This window comes from Danaus plexippus, chromosome 28 (genome assembly GCF_018135715.1).
Source record: "Danaus plexippus chromosome 28, MEX_DaPlex, whole genome shotgun sequence".
In the NCBI taxonomy this organism is placed as follows: Eukaryota; Metazoa; Arthropoda; class Insecta; order Lepidoptera; family Nymphalidae; genus Danaus; species Danaus plexippus.
The window spans coordinates 265582-283209 of record NC_083556.1 but is presented as its reverse complement, the minus strand read 5'-3'; the positions used below and the strand labels follow the sequence as shown (position 1 = coordinate 283209).

Genomic DNA, 17628 nt, shown 5'->3' with positions numbered 1-17628 from the left:
TAATACTGTAGTAAAGATATTTTTTTTTGTTGTAAGTTAAAAATATATAAAAAATATTGACAATATACCACATTAAATATATCATCTATTTAATGGAATTGTAAGAACAAAACGCTACTGGATTGAAACATCAACCCAATTGCTGTTGTCAAAACTTAAAAGTCAAGCGGTAAATGCAATTGTCATATTTTGTATAGTGTCAAGTTAGGTAGCACTTCGCAGACTGTAGCTAGTGTACTATAGTTAAAGATTCGTCGTAAACAAATAAAATAACGAAAATAAACCTAATGTGGTGAGGTAAACGGTAATATAAATATGGAGCTCATTTATTCTATGAGACGTAAGCCCCTTAAATGTGAACCCCCACATTTTAATAGGTAAGTTGAGTATACAAACAATTCTCTAGACTATAAACATTTCGTTCTTGTTATTGATCTTATAAGAACTACTTAAAACTAAAAGCGACTACATTATAAAAAAGCTAAGCACAAGACAACTTCAACAAACTATATTTCTGTCTTCAAACATCGGACTTTATTGTGTAAACCAAAGTAAAGGTTACTATAATTTACACAGCAGACGAGCTGATTTCATTAACGTGCTGTCAAATTTGTCCACATTCCAGCACAGACCCAGAAGTAGTGCGGCCAATATGCACCATATCAATACGCAACATCATAGCGTTCTCATCACTTACGGAACTGTCCGACACTGATGGTGACACCTGGGGTGGTCATGTGTATGTTTGTGATATTGACACACCCTGGGACGCACACAAAGTCACCAGCACCGTACATCCTGTAAGTATAGTATCCTTAACATAACAGCTTATATCAATATCATCCGTAGGTAATAATTGCAATATAAAGTACATATGAAAAGAGAATATTTTTTAGGTTTCAGCTCTAGAATGGGACGGTGAAGGCAAGCAGCTCCTGGTCGCGACTACCGTCGGTGACGTGTCTGTGTTTGGACAGAAAGACTACCTCCTTAATGAGTGGACTTGTTTATATACAGCAAATTTTCCAGGTCAGGAATTAGAAGTTTATATCCTTTGTTGTAATGTATCATGTATGTCATTGGTCCTTGCTACAGAAATAACATACAAATGCTTTATTATTATGTTTAAATTTATCACACAAACCTGGTTTTGACCTGTATCCCCTGGAATATTGAATATAAGCATCTGGAAATCAGTATTCCGGAGATGAAGTCTCAATTCTGCTTGTGTTAATTTGTTTTTCATTCTATATTTAATAGTTTTAATAAAGATCAACATATTGAAGATCTTGTTAATATAAAATCTTTGTTTCCAGGAGAGCACATCATCCAAGCCACATTCTTCCACAATGGCCGCAGAGTGGTCACTGTGGATAAGAAACCAGATGTCCCTATATATGAACGAATGCAGTTGTTGAGGTCTACACCTACTTTGAAAGGATTCGGGTGAGTAGTGAAGAGTATGGGGGCTCCTTAAACTTACACCTGGGTCGCAATTCCCAGGGACTCTTGAAGTTCCTCTTCCTGCAACGATAGATCCGGGACACGCACGGTGAATCCATGGAATGATGAAAGGTTCAGTCTCATGACTGTTATATATAGAGAAAGCTTAATTCACTGATGACGTCAAATATTAATAGCTTGTTTGAAGCAGTGACTGAAACAGAATATTCCGGGATCACAGATTCAAATCCATCTTGTGTGGACATATTTTAATTTAAATTTTTAATCTTCAATAGTTTGTTATGGATGTCTGTCTGTCTGTGTCAGCGGCGTGTGGTGCGCGGGCGCGTGCGTGGTGTCTGGTTCAGGGCTGGTGGGGGCGCTGACGGCGGGGGAGGGAGGCCGGGCTCTCGTCGCCACGGACTGTATGAGGCCCGCCCGGGACCACCTCTCATCGGCGTCCATCACACACAAGAGTTGGTATTAGCTCGGATACTGTTGAGATGTTTGTATCGGATATCGGATGTGGACCTGGATCATCCAGCACTGATGACTGTGACCAGATGCCCATCCATCAGTCATGATGTATATAATTATCCTGTCTGCTCTAACAGCCGAGTCCCTGTACAGTACATGTAGCATCCCGTGTGTCTGTCTGTCCCAGCCGGCAGTATGTTGATCGCTGCATGTTTCCGTCGTGGCTGTAAGCGCGCAGTCCGCGTCGCCCGCTGTACGGTGTCCAGGCCGAGCTCCTCCAAATGCGCTCCTGTGTGTATCCAGCTGCAGCCGCTGCCGACGGTATACTTGGAGGATGACGTCACTTCTGGTTGGTAGACTACGATTATTAATAGTCATATTGAAGACAACCTAACCTAACAGTCTGTGTCAACCACCGTACAGTGTCCATATCGTGGTGGCTGAGGGACGACACCGACGCCCTGCTGATCGCCTCACACAACCTGACCCTGTGGAAGATGGTGGAGAGGTCACACCCGCTGCACAAACTCTTAGCTAAAGGTACACTACATACAGTGTAGGTTCAGGTTTTATCTATAATCTAGTGAGCTTAAAATGAACTAGATGGCGTTGCTATTTTAGTCGTGAAATCCTAAAACGCGCTAGTAATGTTTTGTGATGTCGTGTTATAAGGCGGAGCTAAATTTTGTGTGTCGTACGCGTCTTCCATCCCCGTACCGAGTCTCCTTCGAGGAGGCGCAACCGGGCATCGAACCAAATAATTTAATTGTAAATGATTTTAATATTCAAACAGAAGAAGAATAGAAAGGACAGTAGATAGATTATAAGTTTGACGTGACATCAATGAGAGATGACTATTTATTAAAGTTGTATCTTATCTTATCTTTTAACCTTATGTTGCCGCCAGGTCCGGTGCAAGGCAGTACGACCCCGGGAGGGGGACCCAAGACAGGGGACTGTTTTAATACCATCGTAAGTCAAACATTAAATCACGACGTTTCAGTTACTTTGCAGCAACCCTGATTAATATGTAGTGTTTAAAATAATGAAATACCCGTAGTAATCCGAAAAATATTAGTATAATTTACTGTGTCAAGCTATACATAATGGCTTTATACATGTTTGTGTATTTATTCCAGGTGTGGCAGCAGGCGGCATCCTGGCAGCTGGAGGGTTCCTCCCCCGCCACCGCCGTGAGCGCCGCCCGCCACGCCGCGCCCGCGCTCGCCGTGCTGGTGACCTCGCGGGCGATGCACTTACTCACACGAGACTCGCACCACTATGTGAGAGACCCTCTACGAGACAACTTGTTACAATAGAGAATTTTAGACTTTAATATGAACAGTAACCTCGTGCCTATCTTTCGATAACACAGAGAATATTTAAAGATTACTAGACGGAAATATAACTTAGCTTTGGCTTGGATCTTTATTATAATTTGTAAATGATACATTTATCGCGGACCGGAAACGATGTCAATGTATTGTCATTTGGCTTCGTACGGAATACCTCCAAGGCGTGGACTTCCGTAACTACATGGAAATTTTAAAACATATTAAATCGCTACTCTATTAAGACAGCTGTATAATTGCTAAAGTATCATCAAAATCATTTCAACAGTTTGATCGTCAAAGACCGACCAACAAAACCCGTACGTCATAGATAAAAAATTACTTCATGATTTTCCATAGCAATATTTTCCTGAACCCAATCTGTCTGAACTCTGAATATAACTAATAATATATATTATAACGTCATCCCCCCACTGCCTTCAGCTCGTGTCCCGTCCTATTATAACGGGCGGCTCTTCCGAGGTCAGCTCGGAGGCTACTCCTCCCAAGAAAGCCAACTATGGAGGAACAGTTCCCGTGAGTACCTTCTCGTCTTCGCTCTCCAGCAAACAGCTCTTAAAGCTTCCACGTCATTTAATACTAAGCAGAACGTGTCTGTGTTTGCAGAGCGGCGCCCCCTGCGCGACCGTGCACAGCGTGGCCATGTCGTGGCTGGGGGCCGTGTGTGTGGCGCTGGACACGCACTCGCAGATACACGTGTATAGACTACAACCGCAAGCAGACATGTGTGAGTACGGACACACACGCACACAGATACATGCTTCACATACACACACACATACACACGCACACTACTAATATGAAGGTAATATTATTTCAGCGTCGTCTCAGTTCGTCTCTCAGGCGGTGAGTCAGCTGGAGTACGGGCTGGTGGCCGGAGTGGACACCAGGGACGTGCTGCTCACTGTGGGCGGAGTCAGCGAGGGCGTGTACGAGAGGTAAGGGGAGGGGATAAACAGGACGCCATGTTGGATCAACAACCGTGTCACTGCCAACTAAACTCCACTCATATACAAAAATTCATTTAAACTGATAAAATATATGACCTACATTCTGCTATAATTATAACATACAAATGAGATCTAAGATTTTTGCGAGTTTTATTAATTTAAATGAAACTAGTATTTTTCGGACAAACTACGCGTGATTTGTTTTTGTAAAAAACTACATATGACATCTCGTCTGCCCGTGATCACGGTTGCTGAAAAGTAACCGAAACGTCGGGAGTATGTAGTTTTAAAATAATAAAATCCGCGTAGTATATCCGAAATATATTAGTTTCATTTAAATAAAAAATATAACATACACACACGGGTTGCAAACAAAAAGCTGCTGTCTTGTTTCAAATAATCAAAGATATCCTATGTATGGGAAGTGACCGGGAGCGGACACATCACATGTTGATGCGTTAACAAAGCCCACAGCCCGGCTCCCGGCACACAATAAACTAAAAGCTTCATTAAACATATATATCACACAGTAAATAATTTTAGACGTGTCGGCATAACTTACAAATGTATTAAGAATTTTAACAAAGACTTATCGGTTACTGGATCAGTTTAAAATCCAGGTGTAATTATCATATTTCTTAATGCTTCCAGACTAACAGAAAATTTCCAAAGACAGCCGGCCTCCTTCCAGCAGTACTTCTATCACACCTGGCTCCGGCTGAGGATAGCTCTGTGCTGGTGACGTGACCATTCATACTAACAGAGAATGACCGACTGAACTGAAAATAGGCGTACATCGCTATAAATATATTATATTTTCCATCCCTTCCACATCGCTCTCGATTATCATAATATGTAGGAATAATGAATGTACCCTTACCACGAGTCGGTCTCAAACTACAAACAGACAGTCTACATTCAGTAATCTTCACACAGAAACCCAACCCTGCTATAACCCTCTCTTATGAGGAGCCCGCTCTGTATTGGAGCTCGATCAATCTAGGAATAACATATCTTCTTAACTAGTTTCCGGTGAAGCTGGCAGCAGGGAGTAGTTACCGCATCATTCACTTTCTCCCGCAGGTTATCTCCGTCGTCGTCGTGCAGCGCGGCGTCCCTCCAGTCCCTCCAGAGCGCCCTGAGCGTGTGGGCCGCGTGTGTCGCGGGGCTCCGGGACGACCGCGGGGACTCCGCCCTGCTCGCCGCGCTCGCCAACGACGACCTCATCGCCGACGATAAGGTCTTTATTATCAATACAATATAAACGATACCCGATTGTAGACCTTATTCCACGGGTCATAGATGCCACTTTAACTCTTATCACGTCTTGTGTCAGAATCTCCTCGCACTGGAGGCGAAAGCGGATCTATCGAGTGAGGCGACCAGTCAAGCGCTGCAGCCGCTCCAAGCGCTGAGGCGACTGTTGCAGCGAGCGCTGAACATAGCGCTCACTATGCTGGCGTCGCTTCAGCCCTCTAACTTACATCAGCTGCACACACACAAGTGAGACCAGGCACATTACATTCAACTACATACGATTGCAGTTACACCCTAGCTTTTAGTCCCCGGATACAGTCTCAGATGGATAACTAATGTTTAAAATGTATTATTTACGCCATCCTCAAATTTTGGTCCATCTATCGCATGTCGCGGCGTCTGTGAGACGTGTAATGCTTCCAGCGTGTACGAGCTGTACTCGGACCCCGTGGCGGTGTCAGTGCTGCGGCGGCTGGTGTGCGTGAGTCGCGCCTGCGGCCGCGGCGGGGACCCCCTCAGCCGCCCGCTCGCCAGGCTCGCCTCCGCTCACAAGCCGGACCTGATAGGTGACATGCTCTGAGCTCATACTCAGTACTAAAATACCCTACATCAGGTATCCCGAGCTGTGGTCTACAGAACGGACATCGGATATCTGCCGAAGTTATATAAATTACAAAAAATAGTGCTTTCAATCATCTGATATGAGATTCCGTACAATAAGAAGTGTTCCTGCACCGACCTTAGTTAAATCCACTTAAGCATTTTATCTCCTACTTTAATTATTTTTTGTAATCTTGTTGTGTATAAGTCACACTCGCTCGGTGTTGTTAAAGTAATATAAGGTCAGGTGTTGTAGGTAGAGCCCTTCGTCACATTAGGATTCTGTCCTTCAGTTTTGCCGCAGCAGAATACACACGAATTTAAGAATGTTTTGTTGAATATTGCGATACTAACACAGTTGTTACGCACACAACACATCTGCGGCTCTCATTGTGATTTTAAACTACGCGTGATTTATTTTTGTAAAAAACTACATACTCCCGACGTTTCGGTTACTTTTCAGCAACCGTGATCACGGGCAGACGGGAAACGTCGGGAGTGTGTAGTTTTTTACAAAAATAAATCACGCGTAGTTTATCCGAAAAAAACTAGTTTCATTTAAATGAATAAAACTGGAGAAAGTCTCAGATCTCATTGTGATGTTAAAACATCCGTATAACATTTTGTACATGTTCCGTGCTCTGCGTCCATCAGAAGAGTGTATGTCCGTCTGTTTGTCGTGGACGGCCCGCGAATGGGAGGGACCCCCACGCTGCTGTGTGTCCGCCCCCCACCCGCGACAGCTACCCCTATATGTGAGTATATTACACACAAACTACCTTCAATAATAACCTTTATATAGACAAACATACAAAAATGACTAATTTTAAGTCTATTTTGTTACGCTAAACATTATATATAATTGGTCAGTCAGTAAAGATATGCTCCGCCTAGTAATGAAGCTTAGAGCTCCGTGTAGTTCCCCGCGGTCAGGTCTAGCAGTGGGATCCACTGTTCAGAATGGAGTGAAGTCGGGTGACGCACACTATAGACCGCGCCGTCAGACTCAGCACATATTGTTTGAAGTTTTGTACATAATAAGTCGCGGTCTCAAAGAAGAGTCCGCTAAATGTATTTGTTTAACTATTTCATTACAAACCACACTATTTTTCTATTCGTGTTGAAATAAAATCATTTTATGACCTCCCTTTCACATCCATAGCAAAACACAGAATAACGATTATCGTAAAGAAATAAATAACTATCAATCAATTAGACAATTTTCATAAATATTAAAACACGAATGAAGCAATAGTGTTGTGCATCGATCGAAAACCGTAAAGTGTCACTAATAACCGTAAAATATTATAATAATTGTTTATTCTTCCAGTTGGAGTACGGTGTAGAGCCGGACATGTTGCGTTACGTCCCCGAGCCGCCTCCGCACGCTCAGTCCGATACCTCGGCGTCACAAGACATGGACTCCATCAGGTCATTTGAACGTTTGATACACTCTGGCGTAAAATATGGTGATACGATTTTGATAAAACTTTTCAATCATGTAGCTGAGACATCGGAACGACAAGAGAATGTCTTGGAAGTTGTATTTTATATGAACTCGTCACCCAGAACATATATGAGTCTGCCTGTTGATTACCAAATCTATTTTATTATTCTGCTTAAGGATACATACAAATTGTCTTTACACTTTTTTTTGTCCATTCCCTGTTCGTGTGCTCCAATATAAGTGACGGCTACGCCGATTTGAGTGCGGTTTTGATGTGATATATCCTCCAGGTACATGTACCTGGGCGGGCGCGGTCGCGCCGCTCGCTGGCGGCAGTGCGGTCGCTGCGGGGCGCGCGCCCTTCCGGAGCCCCGAGCCGCGCCTCACGCCCTGCAGAGGGCTTATGATGGAAGATATCTAGCACACTGCAGGTAGATACACCGAGCACTACTTCTCATCGTTCCATGGATTCGCCTGCCTGTGCCTTTCTGTGCCTGGGACTTGGTACCCAGGTGTAGGTCGAAGGCGCCCCTATCTAACGCATTAAACGCTCACCTCCCCCATCCAAGCTCCTCTCTACCGAACCAAATTTGAAAAAGAACAGAAAATATATAAGACATCCAAGTGCAGCTTCGTCGGTACAGCCACTGAACGCTATATCTCAGAGCTCACCGCATCAGATCTCGCTCGAGTCGAAGAAATTTTAATTCCATATTTTTTATTTATATCTCTATGTAATCATTAATAAATATTCTATTTCCAGATGTGGAGGGAACTGGACGCTCGTGTCTAACGTCTGAATCAAGTTAGGATCCAAATATTATAATAATGTAAATAAAAAATAACTTTGGACACGTTGTATTCATTTGTGCTCCCGGAATAATCCAAAACGGAATTTAATTCTGCCAACGGAAAATAATCTATGAACGATTCGTATTAAAAAAAAAATCTTAATTTGTAATTACCGCGACTGATGCTAAAACATTATGACGTTTCATAAATTAAGACAGTGACTAATGATGTGCTGCGTGAACCCTGTACAGTAGATTTTCATTTCAACGTAAAATCGGTATATGTACTATATTTATTAATTTATGTTAAATATTAATTAGATCATTAGTTCCCTTAATGTTTTTATTAATTTACACTTCCTACAAGCCTGGTGACAACAAAATTTATAGTTTCAATATATATAGGTTTTAAATTATTTTAATTTCTCTTCTTACAAACCTGACCAAAAGTTATATTTTATACGTAAAATTCATATATTTAAAAAAAGTTATTATTAAATTACTAAATTTACTGGCTTTGCTTTTCTTATTAATCCTACCAAGTTAATGGTTGTGAATCCTTACTATAAGACAGGAAAAAACAATATGTTGTATGTTTATATATAATATCCATTCAATATTCTCACTGACAATACCGATGAAATGTTTTACCGGTAATTTAATCGGTTTTAGTTGTGATAAGCAAACTGTCAAGTGTCAAACACTAGTGTCGTTGCATCGATCGAAGTAGCGTTTGGTCCGTGACTACGTTCTTGTAATTAATCGCGATTTCCTCAAATATTATTGCAACGCACCTGTTGTTCTTAAAATTTCAATAGTTAATTCGTGTAATTATATTATGGCAGACAAAAAAGGTATTTATTCGATTTAATTATATAATTTTCTCCTTTGTTCTTTTCTATAATAATAATTGACATATGTAACGTCATTTCGCCTTGAATTGCATTTTATTGCAAGATCAAGCGTTTTGTGGATAGATTAAAGTAAATTAAATGCAACATTCAAATAGCGTCTAAGGTTCTAGAAAAAAAATTAAAAAGTTAGTTCGTCTTTTGGATCAATACTCTGAAATCCAAGATGGATGACGATACTTCAGCCTTCGATGGCGGGTTTTCGTATATATTCTATATATAGTCATCGCTTAATACTAAAACGTTCCACAAAATATATTTGAATATAATTTATACGATGATATCTAACAATAGCGGTTATCATTTTAAACACGTCGCATATTTTAGTTGGGTACGAATGCGCAGGTGTTTTTGTCCTAGTTAGGGTGGTGTTCGATATTTTGAACATGACCTACGCATATATTATTTTGGGATGAAATCTTTAGCACCATATTAAATGCATTAATTTTTACTGTTGTAGTAAAAATAATTCAGGGATAAAATAGTCGCGTATGTTTTCTTTGTTATAAAACACGTTTCAATTATTTCTTGTTGAAATACAGTTAATAATGTAAAAGGTATTTAAAATTACGTTTTTACTACACTTGTTAGTATAAAAATCATTTTCTATATCTGATTTTTCTGTAATAAAAAAACTTTCCTTAGTAATAGTGTCTGAAACATTATAAGCAATTGAAAATATTTAATAAATTATCACTATGACATAAATTACTTTGCAACTTTTATGTCCTTTGTCTATTGCAAGTACACCAGACAACTATAGTGTTGTTGTCGTCTGTTATTCTCTTGTTACTAGTATATGAGTAATTCAAACTTACCGTTGAGGCTTATGAGTTATCTGTAATGTTTTGTTGGTCGGTGACGTTACATGTGTCAAGCGTTGAAATGAGCTTAAATCGTAGATATAAGAGCATATTTAAAGGTTAAGTGCTGTAGCACTATGTGACTTGATTGTAATACCCCATGCCCCTCAGCCACCACAGGAGTGCTAGCGGCGAGGTGCAGCGCGGCCGGACATCTTGTTATCATGTAATGATGCAATATAGAATTTTTCTTTCTTTTACCTTTTTTTTTTTTGAAACATAGTAAATGAAGATATGATATGTGCGTAACGGCGTGGACGAAAGTATGTGTATTTTGTAACACTCTGGTTGGATTGCTATACAGGAGTTCGATTAGATCTCACAGCTCGGGAAGGTTGATCGCACTGGTACACTTGTGAGACCCTCTATAATTTAGAATCAATGTAGGCTTTTGATATATTTTGATAACGAATCTTTGTTTTTTAAATTCAATTAACATTATAAATTTTTCACTGTTTATATAGCGATCCAACCAAGGACATGGTATGTGCTACAAGCGGATATATTTTTTTGATCTGTCCACACACAAAAGTGTTTGTAGATCTGGAAAGACTGATTTAAACAGAGCTAAGTGGTTGGCTGTACAGTAGATGTTCCTGCTTGTTAATTGTATAGCGCCCAGTCTTTTTAGATGATTACTAAAAAAAAAAATTTACAAAGAAATATATTCTCTGTGCTCCCTTAACACCACAATAACGGTAAAAAAATTTGTCCTAAGTCAAAGTTATGTCTCAAATCTAAAAGGAGACAGAACTTTTCCATTACAATTGTAAAAAAAAAAAGTTAATCCTATTCTTTTCATTTTTCATTACTGACAATTTTGTTTGTTTCAGCTTATTTTTTTACCTGTTTTTATTTTTTTAACACGGACTCATAAATAACGGCATTTCTCTCGATTCCAATATTTTCGTATGAATTTCGATCGGAACTGCTATTATTTATAGTTATTTTGCTAGTGTTTATGCACCTTTTAAATACTGAGGCAAGCTATGTACATTCAGACATTCCGGCCAATGAGCCCAGTCACTTGTCGAAGTATTTTCAAGACGCCCCCTATCACGTTTTATGTTATAGGGACGCCTTTATATAATTTAATTTTTTTGGTTTTTTCTTTAGATCTTCTTAACGCTAACACCTTAGATGTAAACGAAAGAAATGTTGGGAAACTACCTTTCGTTATTTCGCAGCATTTCTTTTTTTTTTTATGGAATTTTAAATAACACTGTCGTTTTTAAGATTCCAGAATAACTTCGAAGGTGCCCTTGATCATAGTGTTACATGAGGGGGGTCTCTTCGATCGTTAATTACTGAGTGTTACACTAACGAATCTCAAATAAGACAGTTTTTATCATTTTTATTTTGTTAACTCCAAAAACTGTTTTATTTTAAATATATATCAGCAAAAAATTTTTTTTGTCTCTTTTTGCGGATATACAGGGTGATGGAAGCAACGCAAATATATGTAATTTTGTGTTGCTTGGTAATGTATGTCTTCGCAAGTAAGATAGGATTAACATTGCTTTGGATATCATAACATATGATATGATATGATATGCAAGACAATCGGTTGCACCTTTCGAAACTATTAGAATTGATTTTGTTTTCAAACACCATACATCATTGGCGTCAATCGAGCCATGACAACATGACTTCGATGTTGGTCCTCGTCACAGCTTAGCTCGCATCACTATAGTTTCGAGTGGTGTGATGAGAGTAAAATTAAAATAATGTTAATTCGAATGTTAATACTTAGTGCGTGTGATTGATTAGTGTTAAGACGATCGAAGACTCATGTAGGCCTTCAGTCGTCGTGAAGACTTAATGTCTGAACACCAGGTGCATGACTAAAGCTTTGATGAAGGACAGGGAAGGATGCGGGTGCATCGTAATAAATTTTAAAAAACTACAAAAATTTTGACACCTTTCCCGATCTAACCGGCCGTAACATTTTTTCCAGGGCTCCGGAGTATTTTGTTGGGTTGCGATAACTCGTATAGTTAAATGTAACAGTTCCTCCACTATGCGAATAGCGTTCAGAGACGCGGGTACTTTTAAGTAGTGTGTTAAGTTAATGTGTACATGGTCATGGTCGCTGGTCTCTGGTGGTGTCTCGAACCAGGATTTTCTGTTATCGGGAGACATTTTGCTGTTGCGCTGTTCCTTAGTTCTGTTGCTGGTTGTCACCTCGTCATGGGAGATGAATTCACAACTTGCATGCCATCATCGGAATGTTTTTTATAAACGTTAGTTGTTTTTTTTTTGTGTTTCGTCATTATGCATGCTTCTGTGTCCTTCAACGCACTCATCATAGATTTTTTTTTTAATTTTTTTTTTTCTGTATCAGATTATCGCTTTTTTGCATACGCTTCTTAGTAAACAGCAAAATATATGAAAATGTAATGCGATAAAAGATATATACAACATTAAATCTTGGTACTCCGAGTGTCTTAGATAGATTTAAATAGATATAAATTTGTTTTTTTTTCTTATACACGTACGACGGCCGCCGTTTCGGGGGTCGTGTTACTTTATATTTGATAAGAGTTCGTGCACCGGAGGGTCGCATGTGACGTAAAGAACATTTGAAACAAATATTTGTATCTAACCGTTCGCTGCACGTCCTCCGACCATGCAGGCTCTGAAAATAATGTTGCTTTGAAATTGATCATCTTATTAGACGATGGCGATGTATTTGAGAGCTTGTTATCACATCTCCGTCTCCGCGTGTAGATCGAACGCTGTCTCACCCGTCTCTATGGCCTCTACCGTCTGAGCTGGTCTCGTCCACGTAGACGCGGGATGATCGTTCAGTGTGCACGCGGTACGCTCGGGTCACTAGCAATGTTACGAATAAAACTAATGTCCTTGTAAAATCCATCGTGTGACTGTTTTGTTTATATGAAATGTTACTCGATGGTGCCACTGCCCGCGCGCGTGCCGCTCGACGGCCAGTGTCACCATCGCTCCGAGGAATGCAATGTAAATAACATTTGGTAGGTCCGCAACTCGCACCGGATATGTAACCTACCAAATCCGGCGCCGCCTAGCCGCCGCAAGTGCTGGGGCGGCTAGGCGGGTCGTGTGGGCATCGCTTGTCGTTAACACTGACATAGTGGACGCGGACGTTAAATATCCGCACAGGCGTTATTAGTATTGCATTGTATTGTATTTCGAATAATTCGATAGTTTGTCGCGTTGGCAACACGAATGGCGTCTCCACTAGGTCGCGCGTGAATGTTCGGGCTTGGGTTGAGGCGCGCGAGTCGCTGATCGCTCGGCGACATCATCGATCCGGCCATAGAGCTCTTGTCACCTTCACAGAAGGAGTTCTATCACTTGTGTGGATGTATTCAAGAATTGCTAAGACTCAATCAATTTACTTTAATATATTTCGTATGATAACAGCATCCACGCAAGTAGGTCTGTCGAGGCGTGTCGCTGGAGCTACGTCTCCCCCGTTCATGTGTAACGGATGAAGTTGTTACAGTGACGCCTCCTCTCGGCGCCTACCCTCAGCCGCAGCCTCCCCAGGGACCCTTCCTGCCCGCGCCACCACATCAGGCCGCCCCACAGTATGGCGGTGAGTATCACACTGGTGGGCACACGTTAAACTCGTTCCGACTAACGTTCGCTTAAAATGTTATAAAACTCAGCAGCAGAGACCCTATGACTCAATTAATAAAACGACCCGGACGTGGCGAGTTCGACTGTAGCTCGTGTCAATGAATTTTACACTCTTATTATTTGTTTTAAGCATTACTTAGATGAACATTTCTTAATATACAGAAAGACTACAGATATTTTTTTTTTGTTATATTCATATAAATTCTGTTTCAACAAATCAATTAATCAAATATAGCTAAGCCCTAAGTAGCCTAGTTAGTGATGCGAGCCACTGACTCATGTACAAGTGATCGAAAGGCCACATTCCAGTGGCGGGCGGCTCACCATACGGCATGACGTTCGGCGGCGCGGGCGCGGGGGCGGGTGGGGTGTATGCTCCGCCGCCCTACGATCAGCTGCAGCATCATCAGGCCATACCAGCCCTCAGCCAGCAGCTGCCGGTCAGTGATGATGACGACGATGAACGAGTCGGAGGATGACTCAGACCCTCGACTCGTTGATCAATCATGATTTCGTATCATATTATAAATAATCAGAGCTGACCCGGGACAGCTCCCCTCAGTTTCTTAATTCAACTAATTATTCCTTATCATGTCCTTCTTAATGATTCATGGTTACTTCATGGTGATGATGGACGCCAATTAATCGTGTTAACCAAATAAATACGTGAACTTTTAAAACGAAACCATCAGCGCCATCTAGCGTGTATAACGTAACTTCATACAAGATACAACTGTTTTCATACGTTCTCGTGACAACTGCACCATATTTCGCAATAAATTTTCACAAACAAGTCGTAGTGGTGTATCAGCTATATGGTTGGAAAGTTTCATCAAAATCTATTCAGTATTATTACGCGAAAGTTTAACGGACATTAACACACGCCACACGCGACTCGGCTCACCTCACCTGTGTTGTGTAGATGTACAGCCCGGCTGCGGCGATGTACGCGGCGGCGGCCGCCGGCTACCCCGGGTACATCGGCTACCCCGTGCAGTACTACCCATACTACCCCACGGCCGTGCAACCCTCCATACAACCACTACGCCCCACCATCATGATACCGGTGAGTATCCTACACATAAACACACATCGTGTATAACACATTGAAATATTTATCACAAGGTTAATATTTGTATTCGGTATACGCTAGTCTTAATGTGTTTTTCGTCTTTCTCATCTATTTATGCGGATTTGGTTGTAGAACGGTTTCGAGGCTGGAGGTAGGTTCGAGGGCCTTGCTCAGACCCTGCTGCCGCCCGCGCCCCCCGGCGTGCCGCCCTCGCCCGCACACCTCGCCGCCATACAGCCGCACCAAGTGCTGTGAGTATACACATACACGCACGCACGGACTCACACACGCACTCTCCTCCACGGTGTACAAGTCCAGTAACTTACAAAAAATAGAGTCTATTGACCCCAACCCAACCCAACCCAACAATAACTCAACACATCTTATCTCGTACTCTCGTACAGTTCAGCTCGTGTGTAACAGACCGTGTCCTCACCCGCAGGTGGCGTTAACTGACTGATGCAGGAGGAAAGCCCGGGGCGAGCCGCGAGTCGACGACTGTACACACTAGATTAAATATTACATTTACTAGATCGGATGCTCCGTCTACTAGATTGAATATTTCATCGAATAGATCGGACACGAGATCGACTACACCGGAACCTCCGTCTACTGGACCGGATGTTCCACGCGGCCCGCCCGGGAGTCGTCTGTGATGTGTCGGTGGTCCGCCGCCCTGGCGCTCCGCCCCGGCCAGCCCGCTCTCTCCTCCGCCTGTGTGCGCGGGCGTGCTCGCGCGGCGGACTCGCCCGTCTGCTAGTATAACGTGACCGCCCTGGACGTGCTGTCTGTGTGTTTGCCTCAATCTCTATCTCTGTAACTCGTCATTCTGAAGTCGTCGGTTGTGTTTCTCTTCCAAACGCACGCACAGCACAATATCGTATATAGTATGAAATGCGTGTATGTGGAGGTTGTGTGTGTGTGTGTGTGTGAGCGCGTGAGTGTCCTAGTTAATTTGAACCGGTCCCCAGCCGCCCGGCCTGCCCCCGCGGGCCGCCGCCGCTCCGCGGACCGATGATGAATCTCCGATGATGAACGTTTCATTGAATGTTTCTCAGAATCTCAGATTATTTAAGTGTAAGTGTTAGCGCCGCGTCTCCTCGCGCCGGTCGCCCGCCAGAGGGCGCGGTCGGGACGGAACGCGGCCGCGTGTTGTTTTGTATTTTATATATATTATTATTATTATATTTTCTTTGGAGTTATATTTTGTTGTGATCATGTCTGTCTGTCTGTCTCGGGACGCCGCGACTGTATCTGTGTCGCGTCGCCAGTGTCCGCGCTGCTCTCCTCTCCACTCCGCTCTCGGCGCGTCTTGTATATGATACATATGATGTATCCCGGATCTCCTCGCTCTCACACGAACGTGTTGGACATATCCAAATCGTTTCTGTTAGGACGACGTCGCTCCGTCTAGAGTTTATAGTGCAGCCGATGTGAGAGTTCCAAAATTTAGTTTTCCCCTTCGAACGCAGCTATCTGTAGTCGTTATAGCCGCGTCTGAAGCGGCGACCTCTGGACCTATCGTATTGATTGTTAAGGTTTAGAGATCGTTTGAAATACATCGCCTATGTAAGTGAAAGTGGGTATTGCTCAAACGCGGGCAACCAGTCGACTCGGAGTCGCGTGCAATATATAGCATAGTTATTATTTTGTTTCCAATAAAATGAAAAAAAAATCCTACGCGTGTTTATTATTTCCCACTACACAGCCTGAAACACGTCTGCTGGTGACGAACACTTGTTATATACTATGTGTAACATTCCTATATATATAAAAACACATAGAAGTATTCAATTTAAATACACAGCTCCCTCGCTGACTTCCTCTGAACGGTATTTTGTTTTAAACGATGAGTTCGGTTGTCGTCTCATGTAACCACTATTAAATGACAAATCAAACCTTAACTAGATCAAAATTGTTTTGAAGAGCTTAAACTGATATCTAACAACAAAACAACGTAAACAAATTAATAAACAAAGACGCAAGTCGCGACAACGGACACTTTCCCGCGAAAAATGGACTGTCCAATTGTCATCGCATTTACGTCACTTCGGGTGCGTTCCGTAATTAAAGGTTCGGTTCAAATTAAATGTGTCGCAAGTCTAGGTACTGTCGAAGCTCCTCTCCCTGCAACGATTGATCCAGCAACCACACGGTGAATCCATGGAATGCTAAGAGGTTTCGTTTGTCTGTCTGTCCGTTAGGAGCATGTTCGTGTTTATTATTAACGAGGAATGTATGGAGTGAGGACACAGACTTGACAGGTGTGGATCGTTACATGGAGTGGACTTAAATATGTATAGTAATATATATAATTAACTAGTATTATGAATCCTATGTACATTTTATATTATAGACATATTTAAGTATCGACTTGTTTAAATTATATGTCTTGTAAATACTGGATGCAATTTTGTAGATCAGTGTCAAAATTTTCAATGCATCTTTATTTATTAATAAATATTACGAAAAAAATAAAAAAGATACAAAACACGAAGACAATGTTTGTTAACCTTTTTTGTGCCTACCCGACGATAATGGTAATGACATTTTTATTTAACAAGAATATAAAAAACTTAAATGCCCGTATTTATATTATAGACTTTTTAATTCATCGCACAAAGGTTAAGTACCTGAAGCCAATAAAATACTAAAATCAAAACATAATTAGAGATAAACCAGTTGTTATTAACGGTTTTCTTAAGACAGATAAAATATATCACACTAGAATCAATAAGTGTTATTTATAATTCATTATTTAATAAAAATTTAAGAAAAGCTCTGATTAAATTTGTAACTGAGACAGACTCATCCAAGTCTGTGTTTGAAACGACTTCGTTT

The 17628-nt window shown here is 41.5% G+C and overlaps 2 protein-coding genes and 1 long non-coding RNA gene across 8 annotated transcripts; 2 read left to right on the top strand and 1 right to left on the bottom strand.

Moving 5' to 3' along the window:
• Window positions 1-171: 171 nt before the first annotated feature.
• Window positions 172-8378, top strand: LOC116776270 (mediator of RNA polymerase II transcription subunit 16). The gene is made up of 20 exons (XM_032669420.2): window positions 172-377; window positions 626-800; window positions 897-1029; window positions 1317-1446; window positions 1771-1919; window positions 2108-2269; window positions 2344-2460; window positions 2828-2892; window positions 3060-3203; window positions 3696-3788; window positions 3879-3999; window positions 4093-4210; window positions 4874-4960; window positions 5306-5462; window positions 5559-5725; window positions 5903-6045; window positions 6734-6834; window positions 7410-7510; window positions 7817-7957; window positions 8290-8378. Exons 1-20 carry the CDS (start codon window positions 316-318, stop codon window positions 8324-8326), a joined length of 2403 nt encoding a protein of 800 aa, XP_032525311.2. The 5' UTR covers window positions 172-315; the 3' UTR covers window positions 8327-8378.
• On the bottom strand, window positions 493-2522 carry LOC133319780 (uncharacterized). The gene is made up of 2 exons (XR_009753282.1): window positions 2316-2522; window positions 493-798 (listed from the first exon to the last, which is right to left on the bottom strand). It is a non-coding gene; the product is annotated as an uncharacterized LOC133319780 (long non-coding RNA).
• A 629-nt stretch (window positions 8379-9007) lies between the features above and the next one.
• Window positions 9008-16467, top strand: LOC116776271 (DAZ-associated protein 2-like). 6 transcript variants are annotated; one of them, XM_032669422.2, is made up of 8 exons: window positions 9011-9171; window positions 10203-10257; window positions 12049-12334; window positions 13579-13671; window positions 14025-14155; window positions 14638-14781; window positions 14920-15038; window positions 15230-16467. In XM_032669422.2, exons 3-8 carry the CDS (start codon window positions 12163-12165, stop codon window positions 15237-15239), a joined length of 669 nt encoding a protein of 222 aa, XP_032525313.1. In that variant the 5' UTR covers window positions 9011-9171; window positions 10203-10257; window positions 12049-12162; the 3' UTR covers window positions 15240-16467. The 6 variants fall into 6 exon arrangements, with proteins under 6 accessions (XP_061381223.1, XP_061381224.1, XP_032525313.1 ...); XM_061525237.1 differs by having other exon boundaries at window positions 14013-14155; XM_061525238.1 differs by lacking the exon at window positions 10203-10257 and having other exon boundaries at window positions 9016-9171; window positions 14013-14155.
• The last annotated feature ends 1161 nt before the right edge of the window (window positions 16468-17628 follow it).